The sequence below is a fragment of the Sabethes cyaneus genome, chromosome 1, assembly GCF_943734655.1.
Source record: "Sabethes cyaneus chromosome 1, idSabCyanKW18_F2, whole genome shotgun sequence".
Taxonomy (NCBI): Eukaryota; Metazoa; Arthropoda; class Insecta; order Diptera; family Culicidae; genus Sabethes; species Sabethes cyaneus.
The window spans coordinates 19,383,923-19,407,382 of record NC_071353.1 but is presented as its reverse complement, the minus strand read 5'-3'; the positions used below and the strand labels follow the sequence as shown (position 1 = coordinate 19,407,382).

The following is a 23,460-nucleotide window of genomic DNA, read 5'->3' as shown; positions in this document are numbered from 1 at the left end:
CGTAGTTCTCGGCAGCTTGTGGGTTATCTAGCTGCCTGATGTTCGGCCGACGAAGGCGGCTTTGACTTGTCCGGTATACGGTGGACAGCTTTGGGCGCGCATGTACTGCTACTAGGTAATGGTTAGAATCAATATCCCCACCCCGACGGGAGCGTACGTTCGTGATGTTAGAGAAGAACCGGCCCTCTATGATAATGTGGTCAATTTGGTTCATTGTACGTTGGTCAGGTGATCTCCAGGTGGCTTTGTGGATATCCCTACGCGGGAAAAATGTGCTTCGGATCACCAGGCCTCGGGAAGCTGCGAAGTTTATACATCGTTGGCCGTTATCGTTTGTGTCGGTGTGCAGGCTATGGGGTCCTACCACCGGTCTATACATTTCTTCCCTACCGGCCTGGGCGTTCATATCCCCGATGACGATCTTGATGTCCCGTGACGAGCAGCTGTCGTACGTTGTCTCCAGCCTCGCGTAGAACGCTTCTTTCTCATCGTCGGGTCTACCTTCGTGCGGGCAGTGCACGTTAATAATGCTATAATTGAATAAACGGCCCTTTATCCTCAATACACACATTCTCTCGTTGATCGCCTTCCAATCTATCACGCGATCCTGCATTCCGCCCAGCACTACAAAGCCCGTTCCCAGTTCGTAGGTAGCGCCACCCCTCTGGTAAAACTGGGCCTTTGCGCCACGGATCTTCCATACCTTCTCTCCTTTGCGACAGATTTCCTGCAGAGCTACGATGCCGAGTTTGCGGGGTTCCAGCTGTTCAATCAGCAACTGCTCGCAACCTGCGAAATTTAGCGATCTGCAGTTCCAAGTACCGAGTCTCCATTCGTCGTCCTTATTCCGTCGCCTAGGTCGATGCCGAATATTCCGCTCCGAATATGCTTGAATGTTGTTAGTTTAAGTTTAAGTTTAGCCGTACTGGGGCTACACTACCGAGTCTCGCGATGGGGCTGCCATCCTATAGTGCCGAGACTCACTATACCTCCTTCCCGGTTAGTATACGACCTTAGTTTCCACCGGGGTTGGTTACCCGATCTCCGCTAAGGTTGCTCGTATTCCGGCTGGTACCACGAGGAGGTCGGGATCGGAGTTGCTGGATAACAGGCTAACGACCACTATGGGGTCTATATTCCGCATTATCCAGCCGTTTACCAAAAGAGGTGAGACATATCGACATCAAAACTGCGTATCTTTATGGAAAGCTTCAGGAGGAGATCTTCATGAAACAGCCACCAGGATATACTAGCGAGGAACCAAGTGTTGTTTGCTGGTTGAAGCGGAGTCCCTACGGACTGAAGCAGGCTGCCCGTGTCTGGAACCAACGTATTGATGCTGTGCTCCAGGAATGTGCATTTCAACGATCAACTGCTGATAACTGTTTGTACGTTAGGCGATCGAACAGGCTGATGATGTTCATACTTATTTGTTGTGCTTTGTTATACATCTCCGTTAACACGCGTCCAGATATTGCTATAGCGACATCTATCCTCGGACGTCGAGTATCAAACCCAACAACTGCAGACTCGATCGAAGCCAAGAAAATACTGCGTTATCTCAAAGGTAGCATACATCACGAATTGTATTTATTTGTTTATTTGTATTTGGGTGGCAAAGCAAACGTGAAGCTAGAAGGTTTCGTTGACGCAGACTGGGCTGGTGAAATTGGGAACCGAAAATCGAATACTGGTTTTTTGTTCAAATTTAGAGGTGGTCTTATGGCATGGGCATGCCGGAAGCAAACAACCGTTGCGCTATCGAGAACAGAAGCGGAATACGTGACGCTAGCAGAATATTTGCAGGAATTGCAATGGCTAAGGAAACTTATGGACGATGTGGGAGAAATTTTGGATTTACCTATATTAATTCATGAGGACAACCAAAGCTGTATTGCGCTTACCATTAGTGACAGATCCTCAAGAAAATCGAAGCATATTGACACTAAATACTGCTTTGTTAAGGATTTGGTGAAAACGAGTATTGTGAATATCCAGTATTGTCCCACAGAAGAAACGGAGGCGGATATTCTTACTAAACCATTGGGAGCAATCAAACTTCAACAAATTCGTCAGTTAATTGGAGTAAAGCCATCTGATGTTGAGGAGGAGTGTTAAGTGCTACCCTGTACCAACATCATCAATTGCTAGAGTGATACTACACTAGCAACATTGTTTGTTACCTTAGTAACGTAGTTTGTTGATAATTTCTAATAAAGAGAAAAACTTTGTTACCATTTGCTCGAACATACAAGAAGCAGTTTTCAATTCCTCCGAAATCTATTCCGGTCCGAACTCAATTCCCGCGAACAACAGAATACAACCGACCGAGAAATGAGACCCCATCTGAGTGCCCATGATATATGTAGGATCCGGTGATTCAACGGTTAATCCAGGAGATGCACGTTGGGTAAACAGGTCTACTGAATGCTCTTCGTCAAAGGTACTGGCTTTTGAATAGTCGATCTATTTCATCGGTTCATCACACGTCGACGCGTTCCGAATCAACTCGACGAAAATCAATCAACTAATGGGAAACCTGCCAGTGTCGAGAGTGGTGCCATCGCCCCCATTCGCTATAACCGGTGTGGATTGCGCCGACTCCTTCTGAATTAAACAAGGGTCACGCCGTCCGGCACTCATCAAGGCGTACGTAGTCGTCTTCGTTTGAATGGCAACTTAAGCTGTGCACCTGGACGTCGTCTCCTATTTGAGAACCGATGTTTTCCTGGCATCGTGGAATGATTCATGAATTGCACTCGGACAATACCACCAATTTCTGAGGTTCGAATCATAAATTGAATAACCTATGTCAGTAGTTTCAGAATCAGTAGACTGCGAACGCCAGCGAATCCTTTTGTCGCAGCCGTGAAATCGAGTGAAACACATCTGAAGCGTGTCGTCGGCAGCGTTAAGTTGACATGTGAGCAGTTTTCGACTGCCATGGCTGAAATCGAGGTTGCCTGTAATTTCCGCCCTCTATTCGTTGCCTCCTGCGACAACAACCTCCCGGTTGGCTTCGAGGTATGACGCTGGCCTAATAAGCCACTCGTCGTATGTTCGAATCTCGACGGGGAGAGGCCGTTAGAGTCAATAGGATCGTAGCAATTGGCTGGCTGCGAAGTCTGTCGTATAAAAAACCGAAGGTCAAGTTTCGATAACGGAATGTAGCACCTAGGCTTTGCTTTTATTCGTTGCCTCGAATGACCCGGCGGATCCGCGCACTACTTAATCGGACGGCCACTCACTGCTCGAGCTGAGCCCTCTTTAAAAGACGTCAAAGGTTTCCGTTTGACACGCAGGCAACATCGGGCCCTATTATCACAGTCACCTCACCTCACCTCACTTCTCTCACTCGACCTATTCTTACAGTCACCCTCACCTCACCTTACAGGCCCCATTGGAATTGTACAGTCACTCAGGTGAGCAGAGTCACCTTAGGTGACTCTGAGAATCACAAATTGTGCTCTCACCTAAAAAATTCAGGTAAGATGACTGTGAGAATAGGGTCCATCTTCTTCCCCATCGTGAACATTTTTGGCGTGCTTTTAGCCGAGGTTACCTGAACACCCCACTACCCCGGAAAAAGAACTCACGATCGCCCTACTTCATGATCGGAACCAACCATCACTCAGCTGGAAATTGGGACGCATTGTAGTAGTCTACCCAGGTGTCGAAGGACTTGTTTGTGCACTAGATGTATTCTCCAAAGGCTGCAAGTATCGGCGTCCAATCAACAAGGTATATGCATCCTGCCTATAGAAGGCAACGAGTTATTTGAAAAACCCAGCGATGTCCAGAGAATTGCGAATCCGTCAACAGGGGGAGGATGTTCCGTCTCCAGCAGCATACACTGTCATCATCCAGCAGCTATGACGAGTTGGGTTTTTTCTTATTTAGATTTTTGTTTTCGCTGCCGAATACTGTCCACTGCCAGCCGTTCGTTCAGAGGCGAACAGATCTGATTAGCGGTTTATACATCGTCAGCTTAGTGCGGAGGCATATGGCTGAGTAGACTTGATTTGCAACTTGAATGCGTCGTTGAATCTCCTTACTCGTATTATTGTCGGCGGCGACCAGAGATACTAAATATATGAGTTCATCAACCACTTCCAGTTCATCGTCGTCCATAGTCGCTTTCTGTGGGAGGCAAACGTTGTTTTCTCTGGACCCTCTTCCTACCATATATTTAGCTTGCGACGTATTGATTTATACCCAATCCTAATAAGTTCCGTTTTTAGTCTGGCGTAGATTGCCTCGGCCGTCCCAAGATAATGTAGTAATGATGTCGAGGTCATCTGCGATGGCTTGGAGTTGGCTGCTCTTGCTGAAGATTGTACCTTTCGTTTCGATGCCCGCTCGTCAGATCACACCTTCAACTGTGTTGAATGTTGTATTGTATGACCTTGCAAAGCAAGATTTTCTGCCATAATGCGTCTTTGTACTTCTCTGCTGGTACCGTTATTATCGGATTCGTAAATATAGAAGGACCAAACATTTCTTTTTAAAGCTACTATTTATTTATTTACTATCCTGACGGATTCGTTATTGGTTTTCTTCCTATGATGATGAAGCGGGCATCATCGTTCTCTGTTTCAAGCTTGAAATATCTGAAACTTAAATTAGCTTCGATCAAGACACCACATTCGCCAATACGACCGATGTGGTAAGTAACCGCATAACATAAGTTCAGTTCTTATTTGCTTTTCCTCGGACTTCTCAAATCTTCTATCGAGCACAACCAGCAGATCGTTACGTCGTCAATACACAGTCATCTTAAGTGTGTGTGTTTCGTGATTTAATGTGCATATCAAGATGTTTTTTTTTCAGAATGTATTTTCCTTTGTCACTGAAATAATATAGTTATATCGCTGTCACACTGCAATCATAGCTTATGAAATCAATTCAACTTTAATTCCAGTTGCGTCCAATTCTCTATCCAATACGTACCTAGTCGTAATCAGGTAAGGTTTAGCTAACAGCATCCGTGACACTGTAGCCTTCTAGTAGCTGTGTGTAAGGTATACGCCTGTTGCAATATTTCTTTTTCTATTCTTAAATGAATAGTATTACTGCAATAAATTAGTTTGTTACCGCTACTGCCGGTAGGGCCTCCTAAGCGTGCTTTTTTTACATTTGTTTCAAACATAGTCTGTGGTACGGCTCGAATAAATTGATGCTAGCAAAGAATTACTCACGTTTACCGCTTAATGACGTAAGCTTTAATATCCATCGGACAAAGACTGATATCATCGGATGACACTAGGTCCTGTTTTTGCAGTAGCGTCAGCAGGGAACTGTAGATCTCATATCCGTCGTTTAAATTCAACAACTTTTTGATGCTCAACTAAAATAGAACACACAGCATTAGAAATTATAACCCACTAACAGATCATACAAGCCTTTAACTCACGTTCCCTTCACCATTGGCCTCCGAACCGCAATCTTCGAAGTTGGTCCGATGCACAACCAGCCCCACGGACGGCCGTTTCTCTTTACCCAGGCGTATGTGAGGTAAATTTCTTATCGCTACCAGTTCCATTCCTCTCTCCAGTGGTTCATGATTAGCGCCGAAGCTGGGCAGCAGTCCGGTCCATTCGTTTTCGTTGAATATCAACTTCTCCAGTGGATGCAGCAGCGACCGTAGTTCGCTATGGGCGTTAGCAGTCAAAAAACCTGCCGGATAACCGGGGTCAAGTTTGGTGCATGACTCACGACTTTCCAGCACCAACCGGAACAAATGCAGTACCGGCAGGTTGTCCAGCACTCCATGTCCGAGACCACGATCGTCGTCCTGTGAGAGCCGGCGGTCCTGCATGATTTCCATCTAAAAAAAGGAATCGTTAGGAAAAGTATATTCTTGAACTGAATTGACAGTTACCTCTCCTGTTTTCAGCGAAGCCCCACCAAGTGGTTGCCCACTGAGAATCGTCAGTCGTAAGTTCTCGTCCTGGATAAACATTGATGAGGGAACCGGATAGTAGTTGGCCTGCAGGGGAAGCTTGTTGAACCGTTTTCGCTTAATAATTTGCATCCCGTTGAGATCTGTGTAGAAGTACTCGCCACTGTTGATGTTGGTCGATATACGCATGACAATTTCCGTATTCTCCCGTTCGCCAATATCCACGAGATTGCGTATTTCGACTGCATCCCCACGCAAAATGGTCTGATGTACGGCAAAAGGTAACCCGGTTGTGACGCTTGCTTCTAGTGTTCCTTTCACGATTAAAACTATCGGATCTCGTGGTCTCAACTCGGTGGCAGGCCCATCCGGATGGAACAAATAGGCACCACTTTTGCCGGAGCCGAATTTCATTCCATATTTGAAAAAGGACAAATGCATTGGCACCGTGCTACTTTCGATAGACATTGACTTCAGCAAGCCATAAGCGTTAAACGAGGCCCCCGGACCATCACCAATTTTTAGTGATGTTTCTCTTGGATCGGCGAATTCTTCGGCTTCTGGGTAACCGTTGAGATTGACCGAAAATGGGGTGTGTGAAAGAATGCTCACCTTTGCGTAGGAAACACCAAGGCTCTCAGCAATGCGGTTGCAAGATTTGATGGTGTATACCACCAACCCTAACGGAGGAACCGATGCGCGGAACAGCAATCGATACTTGGTAGTTGACGCTTGCGGATTGCTAGTTCCATCCGGTCGAGTAGTCCAAGACCACACCGGTGCTATCTGCGCCGTCACGGTCGACCCATCCCGTGCATCCTGCACGGTAACAAATGGTTTTCCAATGTACACCTCAATCAGCTCTTCCCGCTGGTGTGGCAGCGAATTATGCACCACTACGTGCTTAATAGGGAGCTCATCGCCAATGATGATGGTCGGTCGGAAAATATCACCACCGTCGACCGTTCGCGAATCGTCAATACTTAGGTATTGGAACTTCGGGTCCGCCTGGTAGACAGACGGTTTGGTGAGGAGTCTGTTGAAGAAAAAAAAGACGCAAGTTATTTTTTTTTTAATTTTTAGTGTGTTTTAATAGAAGGAAAGGGCATCAATATCAATTGCATTGCTAGCTTCATTTACGAATGAAATGTATAATATAGTTTTAATATTTTAATTCGATTTAAAGGTCCTATATTCACAAATAGGTCGCAGCAGTTCTTCAAAGGACAATCTTTGCCATCCACCGAGTATTGAGGTTATATTCTGGTGTACAAATGCCCGTGCAGGTGCTATTTGTGATTGTATACCATTCCCCCGAGAACCATTCCCCAGAAATCCATTCCCCAGAATTCCAAACCCCAGAATGACCCATTCCCCAGAAAACTATTTCCCAGAATATACCATTCCCCAGAAAACCATTCCCCAGAAAGTCATTATCCCGAAAATACCATTCCCCAGAAAGCCACTTCCCAGAACCTACCGTTCCCTAGAAAATTTTGTCCCAGAATGAGCCACTTAGAAAGTTATGATAGATCATTCGGGCGAACGTTACTGGGCCGAATATCAGTAGCTCCAATAACACTAGCTCGACTGTAATTCTAGCGGTTTGGAGGATCTCACCGTTTCAGTTGTGAATCGTTACGAGGACTAAAGGTTTGTAACTAACGGTCAGTAAACCTAGGCAAAGGAATAACAAGAGGTGTTTTTTGCCTAAAAAACAAAAACAGTTGTCACACAGTGTTGTTAATCAAACAGTTAGAATCAACAGATAATCAGTTACTATGATTGAGTATAAAGAACAAACAGCTGGAATTTATTGCGAAAACTGAATTGACGATTTCCAAGACCTGCACTGCCTAAAAGCATTGTATTGTACCTTAGTTTACCCCCTTTTTGAAAACGCCAACGCGCGCCTAATTTGGACTCCGCATAAACTTTATTGGAAGCTTCAAAATGAACGAGTGCGCAAGAGGTTCAAACAATTGGCCTTGCGTAGTTTGCCTTGGCACAACCTGGAAAATTATCCCGATCGCTACTGCTTGCTTGATCTAGATAATTAGAACGTCGAAGCAAAATTCAATGGGCTTTGTTTGCGGTAAACTGTTACATGGTTGATTCACCGCAATTACTTTCGTTAGTGAATTTCCGTGCAGTACAAGGATCTTTGTGACCATCCCCACCAATAATTCTACCAATTCGCCTTAGTCAATTGTTGGGTATATGCTGTCCTTACTCGCTGCCGCTCGTTCGGACTGAACTAAAGAATAACCCCTACTAGTCAGTAAGCCTAGGAAAACGCCCGCACCTAAATAGAGGTGCCCTCCTCCCCGCAGAAACCACCTCTATTTAGGTGCGGGCGTTTTCCTAGGCTTACTGACTAGTAGGTGTTATCCCTTAGTTTAGTCCGAACGAGCGGCAGCGAGTAAGGACAGCATAGACTTATAAATTGACGAGACCGACACTTAAACACCTCGTCTAAAATTCGTTTTCCTAGGCTTACTGAACTCTAGTTACAATCCTTTAGCCATACCCCTCGCAATAATTAATTTACAGTTCGAAATTATTATTCGATATTATTATGGAGTTCGACAAAGCTGCTGTTATAGAAACTTTAATCAGCTGGTGTTACATTCGGGTATGTGGAATTCAGGGTATTGGGGACACGGGAAAACATATTCTTCTTTTTCTAATTTTGCTTCTAGTTGTAAGCCAGCCTTTTTTATTTCCAACTTTCTTTCTGGGGAATGGTTTTCTGGGGATTGGCTTTCTAGGGAACGGTTCGTTCTGGGGAGTGTCTTTCTGGGCAATGGTATATTCCGGAAAATGGTACATTCGGGGGAATGATTTTCTGGGAAATGGTGCCTTCTGGGGAATGGGATTCTGGGAAATGGGTTTTTGGGGAATGGTTTTCGGGGGAATAGTATACAATCGCTATTTGTTTATTTGTTTATTTGTATAAAAATGTCGACAGGCCTTTTGGCCCTACTGATACACTTAACCTAGAATCTACGAGCTAGTGCCAGGAATCTGTGAGATACATGTATGTGAGGTGCATGCAGGACTCTATATATAGTCACTCTACTTCCCCCTTAACGACGAAAGTGTTGGCAACGCTGTCATGTGAAACTGTCACAGTGCGCGATTATCATTGGCAACATTGCACGCGTATCGGCCTCTTTTCCAGCAGACTCTTGGACAGGTAAGACGTACTTTGTTCACACAGCGCTTCTCCACGTCGAGTGATTTCTACAGTGCGATTTATAATGGCGTCTGGCATGAAACCTGTTATGCCATTGAGTATTCACAGAATCGATTTTCAGTACCTCGCGGCTAACATTTAAGTCGAAGCTTGGTATAAAGCGATTAAAATGGCGTTGCAGACCGGTGATTGTGCTGAAGCCTGAAAATGCTGTAGTTGGTTCGCCGATGCGGTAGAACTTCAACGACCATTACGTACGACGCGACTTTGAGCCGGACCGGACTGCGACCGGACCGGACAAGAGCGCAGTAGAGAGTTTTGAGACAGCAGATGTCGTTGAAGTTCTTGGCGATCCGCATGATAAACCCCAGATTCCTGCATGCCCTGTCGACAATAAATGCGATGTGCTGTTTGTAGTCAAGCTTAGACTCAAGCAGTATTCCCAAGTACTAGACACAGATTTCGCGACGTAAAGGCACGTCTGATAGCCTGTAGTCGAAGACGAGAGGGTTTAATTTCCAGAAGAATGCAATTAGGTATTTCACATTTGTCGAAGTTAAGCAGCGTTCGGTTATCTGTGCACTATTTCGCGAAAATCAATAGCTGCTCTTGCAGGAACGCGGCGTCGGACGGACTATCGACTTTAGCATACAGTTTCAGATCGTCGGCAAAAGAGAGTCGCGTGCATTTAAGCAGGAAGTTGACATCGTTGAAGTAGACGAGGAAGACCGAAAGTCCGAGATGGCTACCTTGTGGAATTCCAGAGTTAGCAGTGAAAGGTCTGGTGGTAAAACCGTCGAGTCGATGGTTTAATTTGTCGAAAGCAGTGAAAATGTCCGTGTAAATAACGTCCGTCTGCGTCCGGTCGTCAAAACTTTTTATCGCGTCGGACAAAAGGGCTAGAAGATTGGTTGTCGTGGACCGCTTGGGCATAAAGCCGCGTTGATCGTCTACGACATATTACTTAAAGAATGCGAATACAGATACAGCGAACAGTTCTGATATTGAGTTTAGTACAGAGATGCCGCGACGGTTATTCACATTTCTCCTATCCCTTTTTTTATGAACAGGAAACATGCAAGCCGATTTCCATATTGTTGGGAAGACGCCTGTACTGATTGATAAACTGAACAGGTGGCTCATCGGAGCAGCCAAAGCGTTGATACACTGTTTCAGCCGTTTCAGCAGAAGAGACGGAATACCATCCGGTCCAGAAAAACGAGCGGCGGCTGACAAGCGAGTGGTCGTGGGTTCGAATCTTAGTAGAATCAAGCCATTCGATGTCAAGTGACTTTAGCATGAGTTTATTCTCAGGCCTCTCTATTTACCCTTCCTTCATTCTGAATTCTATATTAATCCTCTGAAGCCTCTTGGCAGTGCCAATGTCCCTCCTATAGCTTAAGTGTACTGGTCAGAGGTACAAATGAGACCTCGCCAAGGACGGCTATAATATGGGATAGTACTGGCAGCGAGGAATAAGTGGGTAAAGTAGATCGAGCTTTAAAGGAAGGGTAAACCCCAATACACACAAGCACGCATAAAATTTAATAAGCATATCGCTCATTCAATAGCGATTATAGCAAAAAGAAATGCAGTGCAGGTCATACAGCAAATACCCAGGCGATATTACAATAGATCAACTATACTGGTCGCAGTGATGAGTCCACACATGAAAAAAATATCGTGTCGTCGATGGAAAGGTGAGTTAAACAATTGCTAAGTACGGGGACGCATTGGACGGCTACGGAAATTTATTCTTGTTGCAGTGGACGAGCCGGAAATCGAGAGGTTATTAGAACCTGGACTAATCACTGACCGAGTACAAAATAGCGTATTTATTGCTCTACGTTACAGTTGGAAGTGAAAGAATTTGAATTTTTTCTTCTCGCTTGTATACAGATAGTGTTGGTTGATAGACCGGTTGCGCGCGTAGGGGATTGCTAAATACTCCGTTCCAACATCCTCCCCGCCTTGAGGTAGCACCTCAATCCGGAAGTGGACACAACTTCTGTACCGGGCGTTGGTACTCTGTGTTGCCTCGACGCTGTTGATCCGGATGCACCGCTGGTCAACTCCCAAGCCGAAGGCGGCACGTTGTCACTTTTCACCAGGACGAGCTGACCCGGTTTGATGTTTTCCTGTCTGTTTCGCCATTTGCCCCTTGACTGCAGCGTTGCCAGGTACTCGTTCCGCCATCTGTTCCAAAACTCGATTGTGTATCGCTGGACCTTCTTCCAATGATCGAGTCGATTCGTTTGCACTCGCGGGATGTCTGATTCGCGTAACAGGTTTAACAGTTGTCCTACGAGGAAGTGCCCTAGAGTGAGGACTTCGCAATTATCGGGTGATGATGAAATCGGGCAGAGAGGCCTGGAATTCAAGCAAATCTCGATCTGACAGAGCACAGTAGTGAACTCCTCGAAGGTCAGCTTCTCATTCCCAACGATTGGTCGAAGTAAGCCCTTGGCGCTTTTCACCGCCGCTTCCCAAATACCGCCCTGGAGAGGAGTGGACGGCGAAACGAATCTCCATTGTATACTGAGGCTACTGAGAAAGCGCTCAGCATTCTTACCGTGTGACATCAAGGCTGTGTAAGTTTCTCTGAGTTGTCGATCACCTCCAACCATGTTGCAATCATCCGTTTTAACGCTCCCAGGAACGTAGCTGTCGTAAGATCTCCTGCTGCTTCTAAGTGCACCACCTTAGTCGATAACCAGACGAAGACCACGATATAACCCTTCATCGATCGCTCTCTTCGCGTGTTACTGCAGCGTTTCAGAATGGGACCGGCATAGTCCACTCCGACGTGTGCGAACGGACGATATGCTGTAAAACGTACCGCTGGAAGACTTCCCATTAACTGCTGAGCAGTCTTCGCTTTCAAGCGACAACATTTCACACAGCTGCGTATCACTTGCTTAACCACGTCTTGGCAATCCTTCACATAGTAGTATTGGTTTATAGCTGCAGTCAATAGCGATGGACCGGCATGACAATTCTGAACGTGTAGTTCCTCTATTAACAGTCGTGGGACGCGATGTTCTTTAGGTAGAATTACGGGATGCATAATGTGAAATGGACGAGCCGAATGCTGCAACCGACCGCCAACTCGCATGTTTCCGTCACTGTCCAGACATCGATACATGTCGCTGATTTTCGATTTAGAAAAAACCTCGCTACCACCCTTCAAGCTATCTATCTCTCTTGCGTAAACGTCATGTTCCGTTAACCTTGCGTATTGTAGTTTGGGTTGCTTACTTCGCTGTGCCTTCGTATGGGTTATGAAACGATTAACGTATGCTAGTTGCCGACACGCCGCATGTAAAGCAGACTTGCGTTCGAGAATCTGCCTTTCGATCTCGTAATAGGTGCCTGGAAGCTTAATCATCGTATTGAGCGTTTGAAACCGTTTACGTACCTCAAGTGTATCGTCGTCGAAAACTTCCGGTGGAACATGGCGCTTCCACGACGAGGAATCCGTTGCTAGCCAAAGCGGTCCAGACCACCAAAGCGTATGATCAACCAACTCCGAAGGGTTTATTCCTCGCGACGCACAATCTGCAGGATCATGGTCCCAGTGTCGTCGCGGTAAAATGTCCAGAATAGCCGATGCTCTGTTCGCTACATACGTGTTCCACTTACGCGAATGGTTGCTAAGCCATTGCAGGACTTTCGTCGAATCTGTCCAGGCATACTGCTGAATTTGGAAACGTTCGAGCGGTTCTGCTACCTGCTTCATCAGCTTCGCCAAAAGTTCCGCTGCGTTGAGTTCAAGCCGAGGTATAGTTACCTGTTTCACCGGCGCTACCTTTGTTTTAGCTGCAATTAAGCTGACGTGAATACGACCATCTTCGTCAATTGATCGCATATACACAACTGCGGCGTAAGCTTCCTCAGCCTGAGGAAGCCGTGCAGTTCAATACGACCGTGAAAGTTTGCCATCCATCTTGGAATTTTCACATGTACAAGTTGCCACAAGTTTTGTTTCATTTCTACCCACGCATCCTCGATACACGGGGGCAACGGATCGTGCCAGTTTAAATCGTATAGCCAACAATGTTCACACTTAAAAAACTCAGCAAAATTTGCCGAGATTTGGACAGCCGAGCGTTCGGTGAAAATTTCAGTTTTGCAAATCGACGTTTACGGATCTTTACTAACGATTGGCATCATAAAAGGTGTGCTTTTTGATGCGCTCAACAGCATCTGGGTACTGCTTCTCGTATACTTCCGCTGCCTTTTTCAATGCTGCCATAGCCAAAAATCCGGAATTCTTCAGACCGTATGTTACAGTCAGTAAACGAAAATGTTGTATCGGCATGTCCGGGGAATCTAGCCGTTGATAGTCCGTATCGTCAGTATGCACCAATACCTGACGATACATCTTCTCGACGTCCGCCGTAAATACAATTGGGTACGATCTGAATCGCAATAGAGCATCAAATAAATCCGCATTGATATTGTGCGTACTCAGCAGCAAATCGTTGAGTGATACTCCGGAAGATGTAACACAAGATCCGTCGAATATGACTCGCAATTTGGTCGTAAGACTGTCTTCCTTAATGACCCCGTGGTGAGGCAAATAACAGGACCTTGACTGATCGACTGCTATCTCTGAATCTGGGATTAACTGCATATGTCCAGCCGTATGTACTTTTGCATGAACGTTGTGAAATTTTCATCGTTCTGAAACCTGCGCTCCATTGCTCTGAGACGCTTGACAGCAGCGGTCAAATATTCACCGAGCTTTTGCTGTGAATCGTCCAGTGGTAGTCTAACGCAAGGTTAGTCAAGAGAGGTTTTCTGATGTTCAAATTTGTTTTTCACCCCCGCTGGGTTACTCTTGACGACCACCGAAATTTTCAATGCGGAAACTGTTGAATGTATAAACAACGTCGATGGTTGCTAACCAATCGTTCCGCGCACTTCTCTTCTACAAACTGTGAAAACTAGATCACCTATTTTAACTCACCTTGGTCTAACGATAAAGCGTCCTTCTTCCGTACGTGTGAATGTTGATTCAAAATAGTTGATTACCCGTTTCTCTACTTCCGTCAAAGGCTGGCTGTTGCGCAGCTCTTGGTCTTCCCAAAACATCCGTAGAGTGCGATCGATATCAAATTCTTGATATACATTTATCACTGAATGATTGTTGTGTAAACATTCCTGCTTGGAGATTCTTCCCGCGACATGGCAGGGTTGTTGTCAGCTTTCCTAACACGTATGCTTGCGTTGTAATTGTATCACTATCGTCGAATCGCGATGAAACTATCAACGATACCTTGCCGGCTGTAGTACCGACTACTTCCCCGTTGACTCCAGTAACTTCCACATTAGCGTTGGTCCGCTTTAGTCCAAGACGTTTGACACACGCCTCGGTGATAAGAGATGCCTGAGTTCCCGAATCAATCAAAATTCTCACTTCGTTTAGTTTGCCATCCACTCTCTTGATATTGGCTACCACCGCTGGCAACAATGAAAATGTTGACGGTTCCGAACTGCTAATTACTGCCTGTGCCGCGTTAGCCGCTGGGGAGTGAGCATTTGTACCTTTACTCGGGTAAAGGTGACCAGCATTGCCGGATTTTGGAACTATCCAACGTATGCCTGCTGAAGCTGACTATATAGTCGTTGGTGTTCTGCATAAAAGGCATTATTATATGCCTCGTGAGATTTCCATCGAAATAAATATTCATTTGTTTTATTTTATTAACGTCAACAGGTAAAATATCACCCCAATGACAGAAATAACTAAGTAACGTATTTACAATACTCGTCTGTTTAGATTATTAACATAAAACACGTCTAAAATTATACTTGTTTGTTTCTCGAGATACATTAAAGTCAAATACATGGTAACATTGATTGAATAGACGAGACATACTGTGCACTGGTTCATGTAGACCATAATTCGTCCTAGCTGGAGTAATACTGAGGAACGAGTGATATCGTAGATTGCGGCGTCGTATATTGATATCCAGCATGCTGAGGAGTATTGAACAATCAACGTTACCTTGCAGGAGATCGCCAATAAAGCATACTTTTGCCACATTGCGTCTTTCCTCTAGTAATTCCAGGCCGATCAGCATGCAACGGTTTTTATAGCTGGGTAAGTTTCGTGGATCTTATAGCTGGGTAAGTTCCGTCCATCTGAGATGACGTAAAGCGAAGCGGATGAACTTTCGCTGAATAGCTTCGATGCGTTGAATTTCGTTCTGGTAATAAGGAGACCAGACGGGAGACGCGTATTCCAGTACAGGTCGCACAATTGAACAATAGAGTGTTTCCAGGCAGTAGATGTCCTTAAATTTTTTCGCGAAACGAAATAAAAAGCCCAGCTGTGAAGAAGCTTTTGCCACCACGTATGAAATGTGATCCTTGAAAGTTAATTTTGCATCGATTAAAACTCCCAAATCCTTAACTGTGGATTCACGCAGTAAACGTACGCCTGCCAAGGCATAGTCATACTGGAATAGTGAATGTTTTCGTCCAAATGAGATTACCGAGCACTTAGGCACATTCAGCGACAATCGGTTAATTTGACACATTTAGCGAAGTTTTCCAACTGCTCCTGCAGAAAACTCATATCCAGTGGTTGCTTTATCGTGTGGTATAGCTTTAGATCGTCAGCGTATGAGAGTTTCGCGCATTTCAAAATGGAATTAACGTCGTTCATATACAGCAGGAATAAAAACGGTCCTAGGTGGCTTCCTTGTGGAACACCAGAACAAACAGGAAATGGCGAAGAAATGTGATCACCAATTTTCACAGACATGCTACGACCACATAGGTAAGATTGAAGCCAGAGTAGGAAATGTTCGTTCATCCCAAATCGATCAAATTTGGCAATTGCAATTTGATGATTCATTTTATCAAATGCTGCAGATAAGTCTGTGTATATCGCGTCCACTTGATGACCATCCTCAATTTGGCGTGTTACAAACGAAGTGAAGAAAGTCAAGTTGGTTGTTGTAGATCGTTTAGGCATAAATCCGTGCTGATCCGACGAGATTATATCTCTGGGAAAGCTCCTGGAGAATAATCAACTCAAACAGTTTAGAAGTGGCACTTAATGCAGCTATACCCCGGTAGTTCGAGACTACTCGCTTACAACCTTTTTTAAAGACAGGAAAAACATATGACTGTTTCCAGCAGTTTCGAAAAATGCCTGTAGCCAAGGATAGGTTGAATACCGCTGCAAGCGGTGCCGCTAGCGCCTCCATACAGCGTTTCAGAATGATTGACGGGATACCGTCAGGGCCATATCCCGTGGATGATTATTAGTCTTTTTCCTGCTGACGTAACCATGTCAATGGAGATAACAAACTGCGACAAAGGTACAGAAAGCCGAGGAACATTTTCGATGGCGACGGCTACATCCTGCGGTTCGAGATGTTCATTGGTGAAAACGTGATTGAAATGAGAACGGAACAAGTCGGCAACGTCAGCGGCGGAGTCGGCTTCGAACAGACCATTGGACATCGTAGAGGGTAATCCCGATTCTTTACGTTGCTCATTCACGTAGCGCCAAAAACTTTTTGGGTTTGCCTTGAGACGGCGTTGCAGATTGTTCTGATGGGCGTTATACAGGTGATCATTGAGTTGTTTATAGGTAGTATTTGTTTCTACGTATCTTATTCTCGTGGCATCAGTGCGATACTTGCTGTGTCGTCTAAGGGCTGCACGTTTAATCGTTTTAAGGCGCTTGAGATCAGCGTTCGCCCAGGCTGGTTTAGGCAGTACGCGCTTTGACTTGATGGGCACGAACTGGTCGATAGCATATGCCAGTATGCTAGAAATGGTTGATGCAGCGAGACTAGCGTCGTGATCGCGGAGAACCTCCTCCCAATCAACGTGGCCCAGAAAATCGTTCATACCGTTGAAATTGGTTTTGCTAAACTCATATGAAAGGCTTTCGGAAGTATCCCGGAAGCGTTGCTGTGGCCTGATCTTTAACTGCGTTAGTAAAGGAGGATGATGCCTGCAGATCTTTACGAGTGGTACCGGAGCTTCTGTAACCGTACAGTCTACGCACAGCTCGTCACTAACGAAGCACAGATCAAGGGTCCGATGATTCTCGTTTTCAATCCCATTCATCTGTTTAAGTCCTGCGGTGCTATATGTATCAAGCAGTTTTCACGAGGCTATGCCTATGGACGATCGAGAGGCGATCGGAAATAGAGAACCGTGGGAATTACGCTGTCAAGAGATCGCGCTTAAGTTAAAATCACCCAAAATAACAATTTTATCTCTAGGCTTTAATTGCGACACAACCCAATTGATAGCTGGTTGCCCATCAAGTTTTCGTCGTTGACTCGATCGGGAGGGATGTAAACTACGCAGAGATAGAGTATTCCGTCAACAGTGGTAATTGCGACCCATAATTGTTCAACTGCCGAATTGTTGGGAGGATTAACTGCGCAAGACTTGAATCCTGAGCGAACAGCTAACAAAACGCCACCTCCAGTACTTTTACAACTATTTGAACGCGACCGATCCTGTCGGTAAACGGAGTAGGAATCGTTAAACAGCTGGCTTGTCGTCGTATTTTGATTCAACCAGGTTTCGGTGAGGGCGTATACGTCATAACAGCAATCACTGAAGGCTAACTGGTACTCAGCGAGAGAGCTGTTCATTCCTCCAACGTTTTGATAGTATACCAGGACATTCGTGGTGGCAGATGCAGCAATACTTGTTACGGTTGATGTCCTGGGAATTGAGGATGCGTCAGAGCGATGGATACCGTTACTGATAGGATATTTGCCATGGAAGGCGGCTTGGAAAACCCCTTCACCAGCACTAGACTCAGGGCCGGGACGACTTGGGTGGCAGGAACGAGTCGATAGCGATTGTAATTCGGTGTCTACGGCGGGCTCGACTGAGCTAGGCGGATCAGGGGTTTCCATATCGCGTTGTGGTAGGCGTCCCGGACCGGGTGATAAGCTGAAGTCATGGTCGTTATGATGGAATATCCGAAGTCCAGCAGTCGGAGTGTCGTCAGCAAAGGTTCGTTCAGTAAGTACCGCTAACGGATCATGCAAGTGCGTAGTACTAGAAACACGGTACGGGTCAGTGGACGCAAGGGTATTTACAAATGTGTACTTGCCGTGAAGAGAGTTTTGGAAGCCCCTTTCCCCACGCTCACACGTAGGACCGGGACGACTGATAAGCGCTGGCGGCAGTAGCGCGACTACGGTGGGGAGGGTCGGGGGCATCCATGATACCAACAACAGAGCGTCCCAGTGTCATGCTATTTGATGAAATAAGCGGTCGTCTGAAGATGGCAGTAGCGTCGGATTGACAAAAGTCGGCTGGGAACTTGGTGCAGTTTAATATCGTCGGTGTGACGGAAACTATGGTCCGTCTACTGCGGTAGATCTGCAGTCGAAGAGAGTCCTAAAGGGACTGGAGTTAGCGCCATTGGAGTGACAGACGATGAACCATCACCGGAGTCATCGTAGGGACTAGTGGAGTAGCGGAAGGAGGGGGGGCGACAGGGGGCAGCCATATCGCTGAATTCGCTCGAGCATCATCAAATTCCCTGAATACAATTCCCTGTGGCCAAGTATCACGGTTCAAGGCCGCATTTTTGTACGCCAGAGGAATGCCTACTTTGAAGGAAATGAAGTTGGGCGATTGAAGGTCGGCCCCTTTTTTCACCAGTGAAACAACACGAATTGGATCCTGGTTTTGTAGGCCATCTCGAACAAGTCGCTCGACGACCTCGGAGGTTACGGTGGGGTGGAAACGTGAGAGATACACCCAGAATAACTTGGGTGGGGAGCTGACCACAAGCTTTTCGGGGTTCTCAATGAGTCTGGTACCAGTAATCGGTTTATTCGGAGTTTCCACGTCACCGCGACGACGTTTAGCGGGACGATCGCGAGCTGGTATTCGCATCGGGGTTGCCGCATTGACCTTATCGGCGAGTTTGGCTACCTCGTTGTTGTGCCGCACGATTTCGTCTTTCAGCTCCGAGATTCCGTTCATTTGCCCTTCTACGACGGCCGATATCACGTTTCCCAAGGACGAAACGGTGCTTTTAAAACGTGCGAATTTCATCATCCTGAACAAATTGTTATTTGACCGGACGAATTTCATAAAATTAGCATTCAAACCAGCGCACTTAATGTGACAAACTTGGTCACAAAAACCCATGCATTTTGAGAGGTCCTCCTCCTTTTTTATCATTTTTGCACATCGATCGCAAGCGGTTCAGTCGGTCATTTTAAAGGTAAAATTAAATCGCGTTAAGTGAACACCGATAAGTATGCTCTTAGTAACTCTGGCCGTGCGCGAGTATCGATATAGCGAATAACGATTTCAATTAGATTCCAATAGTGTTGTTACGACTATGAAACGCCGAATAAAGCTTTAATTTACACTTTGCACAAACTATAAATACTAGCACTAGCGATAAACGTGTATAAAATTGCGAAAATTTTGCGGGAAATCCGACACAAACAACCGCCGTTCAATACAATACAATAAAGACTGTACTTTTGGCTTAGCGGGTCACATATTGCCATCTAATTTGAAATTTTTCGATGTAGCACAGGCTTTATAGCTGCAGAGTAAAGGGAACTCTTTTTCCTATTGTGTTTCGATCGGTATTATTGTAGATGCTGGAGTTTTCTTTTGTTGAGGTTGATACTGTTGCTGCTTTTGCTTCTTCGAGGGCGGATACTGTATATCCGATTGACTCGATCTGCATGCAGGACACGCCGATAAGAACGAATTTTCGGCAATGTCGACAAGTTTGACGCTGACCAAAGTAAGACAGATAAGTCCATTCGTCGTCAATATGCACGCATGACTCGATATTATGTCGCACAATCATTTTTGCAACCCAAACTCCGGTCGGGATGTTTAGGAATTCGTATTTCGGATCAGTATCGCATATCTGCTCACGTACTGAGATTACGTCACCGTAAGCGGATAAGAATTTAGTAATTGCTTTATCAGATACGTCTTCAGAGAGGTCGAATAAATTGACCTCTATTGCCCGATCTTCCATGGTTATTCTCAGGGAAATCTTCTACCCTCCTTTCACTAGCACTTCGTGTTTCCCGTCGTGTTCTTCATACATTTTTTGTGCGAGTGCCTGCTCGACCTTTACAAAGGCACATCCGAGGTTGCGGTTACACTGTATTCTCGTCACTTCACCTTGTTTCAAGCCCAGCACACTTATGCAGGTTTGGATTTTTACAAAGCTCAGCTTTTTGGACATAACCGCAATCTATGCGCAAAGTATCTTCGCGGTGCGCCATCGCCAGACCTCTAGTATACCCGTGGACACACTCAGCGATTATAAAAGCGACAAAATTAAATAATAAAGCTTTAATCGACTTTCTAAATTTAGATATTGCGTTAACGCGTCTGCTTGACCCGAGAGTTGAACAGTGGCTAAAAACTGCTGATCTATCACAGGTGAAAAAAGTCACAAAAAGCTTACCTATAAACCGCCTGTTGCATCACAAACTTGCACTCCTCTATGGCCTTCGCCATCCGGTTGGCATAGTCCTTCACAACATGATTCTGCGCCGTTCCGGTGATTCCATCGTGATGCTGGAACAGCGAAAGCTGTTGGCGTGCATACTCAAGCCGTCGGTCCAGGTCCGCTTCCGCGTCCCAGCTGTGCCAGGCATGCAGCATCTCCGCCGTGCGGATGTAGTTGAGTAAAATCCGATCTTGCCGTTTATGGTACGGTCGCGAAGTGTAGTATCCACTCCAGTAATCTTCGTTTACGTCGGCATAGGTGAAGAAATCACCACTTAGCGATGGGAACTTCTCCGGCTCCATGCTGGACCGGAGAGCATCGAAGTATTCCTGCAAAGTGGCAAACTTTGCTTCGACATTCAACGACGGTTCATTGTTCATATAATCAAACAGCTTCTCGTAGTTGACACGCTGTTCCTCCCACTCCGTACTGTGCGTATAGCGAAAATCGTCACCTAACGGAATGAGCACATTCCGCGTCCGGTAGAGTACGGATTTCTTTCGCCATTGGTCCAAAATTAATTCCGCTTTTTTAGCCACATTATCATTGGTGATTTTCTGTGGAGCAACTCGCCATGGACACGACACTCCAAAGTTTGGCAGCCGCTTAAAATCGAATTGACAGCAAATTTTCGGATCAGGCCCGCAAGTATGCGGGATGTCGTACGAATAGAACGGCATCATGTGTGTCAGAAGATCCGTTTCGCCGCGAGTATCCCAGAGCTGACGCCAGCGGAATTCCAGCTGTTGCTGCAGTGCCAAATTTTTCTTCACAATGTAATGCGTCCGTTGTATTAGCAAATTGTCGAAACCTGAATTTTTCAGAATGTAAGGAATTGCAGCCGACTCTCCAAACGGGTCGATGGTCCAGGACGAGGTTGGAGTCACATTGAGTCTAGTCTTCAACCACGTTTGGCCTTCGGTCAATTGCAGTAAAACGGAATACCAATGGGAATTGGCTTCATCTGGCATCACCCAGCCACCAGTCACAAACTCCAGCTGGCGGTTTTTTACTAATCTAAAAGAAAAGGGTGCTTTAAGTAAAACATTTCCAACCACTAACCGATAAAAAATACTTCTTAACAATGTCCTTATTTTGTGGTGCTAAAGCGTCATACCACTTTGCAAAGTAGCTTATCTCGGCCCATATAAACTTCAGGCCGGGATTCTCCTCAAGGTGACGCAACATATTAACAAAGATTAGTTTGGTTTGCTTGTCGTAATACTCATCAAAGGTGTGAATCCAACCTGGATCGTTATGCGAGTGTGGCACCACAAACACTTTCAGTTTTTGATGCTGATTCCAGTGTTTTTCATTATACTGTATACGCCAGCCTTGTTTCCAGGGACCACCGTCTATGTTCTCGAAAGGAACCCTCTCATAAAAATCCAGCATTTGGATGTCCGGCTGCGGAACGATGTCGGTCCGCAGAGCACAGCTACCCCCTGTGTCACGATTGGCACTGATAACCGAATCCTTCAGCATTTCTCGATTACCCAAATGGGGGGCCGCTACAGCAGGCACTTTATCCAGCCGGGATTCCTCACCATATTCATCCCCATCATTTCGCTGTTCCTTACCGTCAACACCGTTGGTTTGAATACTCTCAAACTGCTGTTTCATAGCACCGAACTCACGCCGGTGTTTATTCAACCCAGTTTCCAGCTTTTTGATTTTGTCCTCCAGTAACAGTAAATCATTATTCTGCGAAGATAAATGAACAAGCGGAAATCAGTTGTTAACCTTATCTTCTGATAGGTTAATCTCTCACTCACCGGTTTTTCACTAGGAATTGAATGGTTCAAAATGATGTAGAGCAGTAAAATAACAAAAAGTGAAACTGCGGATAGAATGAATACGAACTTTCTCCGAATGCGAATCATTTTCAATTAGTTGTTTTTCGAAATAAATTCCATCAACGCAAACCACATAAAACTGTTCAAATATTTGCTTTTTTTCACAGCAGTGGTATTCTCGGCCCAGCTTATCAATTACAGATCGACATCTCTTGACGCAATCATATTTCTATTGTACTGATACAATATTCCAACTCAGTTTAGGGGAGAAACATTTTTTTCGTAGTATTTTTCACTACCTTCGGCATGTATTCTGCTCGCTTAAAAACAATCACAAAACAAACGACGCCGTCAGTCGAAAATGTTCAATATTATTTACATATATTTACCGAATCAATCAAAAATACCTTGAAAAATACGTTTTGTTGTGGCGGTCGTGATGGAAAAAGTGTTCAGTTTACCAGAACTTTTGTGCAAACACTTTTCGGTTTTTTTTCAGGTTTTTTCTTTTCCCTTTTCTTGTTTGTTTTTTTTTGCCGAAATGTCAAAATAAGTCTTTTGAACAAGAGGAGCAGGACCCAACTCAGGGTCGACCAATCAGGTTAATCAATCTTTTCGCGTGCGTAATGGCGGCTAGTGGGTACAACTTTCGGAAATCGATAGCATGTCTTTGGCAACTTGATTCACGTCAAGTAGATATTTTCAGCCTTAGTTGTTATTGTAGAACTTTCAAGCATACGTGAGCGGAGTCCTCAAAAGCAAATAAACATTGTCGAAAAGTGTACCCACTAGCCGCCATTGGGCGCGCGAAAAGGTGGATACATTAAATTGTCCACTAGCCAATTAGCACTAGCAAGTAGTTGTCACTCTGAAATTAGCTATCTTCAATAATCCATTCAATGTTCGTTGTAGTTTCGAGTTTCTGACTGCTATGATGCTATCTATGATCAACATTCCCAAATATCAAATAGCAACATGGGTGTCCCTCTAAGTAACAAGTATTTTTTATGGGGAATTCCCCTTTTTTCGTCAAAAAGCGCCACTTTGACCGAAACGAAGACAT

General features: G+C 45.3%; 1 protein-coding gene across 1 annotated transcript; it reads right to left on the bottom strand.

The window, feature by feature from the left end:
• Positions 1-4,747: 4,747 nt before the first annotated feature.
• Positions 4,748-22,919, bottom strand: LOC128736714 (alpha-mannosidase 2). Its single transcript, XM_053831203.1, has 7 exons — positions 22,805-22,919; positions 22,377-22,717; positions 21,677-22,305; positions 20,557-21,618; positions 5,882-6,938; positions 5,414-5,827; positions 4,748-5,347 (listed from the first exon to the last, which is right to left on the bottom strand). Exons 2-7 carry the CDS (start codon positions 22,482-22,484, stop codon positions 5,201-5,203), a joined length of 3,417 nt encoding a protein of 1,138 aa, XP_053687178.1. The 5' UTR covers positions 22,485-22,717; positions 22,805-22,919; the 3' UTR covers positions 4,748-5,200.
• Positions 22,920-23,460: the final 541 nt, after the last annotated feature.

What these genes read in the sequence shown, in the direction of transcription:
- LOC128736714 (XM_053831203.1), bottom strand. Translation starts at nt 22,484, where the DNA reads ATGATTCGCATTCGGAGAAAGTTCGTATTCATTCTATCCGCAGTTTCA. An exon ending in AATAAGGACATTGTTAAGAA is followed by an intron (nt 21,619 to 21,676) that starts GTATTTTTTATC and finishes CTTTTCTTTTAG; the next exon opens with ATTAGTAAAAAACCGCCAGC. An exon ending in AGGCCAATGGTGAAGGGAAC is followed by an intron (nt 5,348 to 5,413) that starts GTGAGTTAAAGG and finishes GTTCTATTTTAG; the next exon opens with TTGAGCATCAAAAAGTTGTT.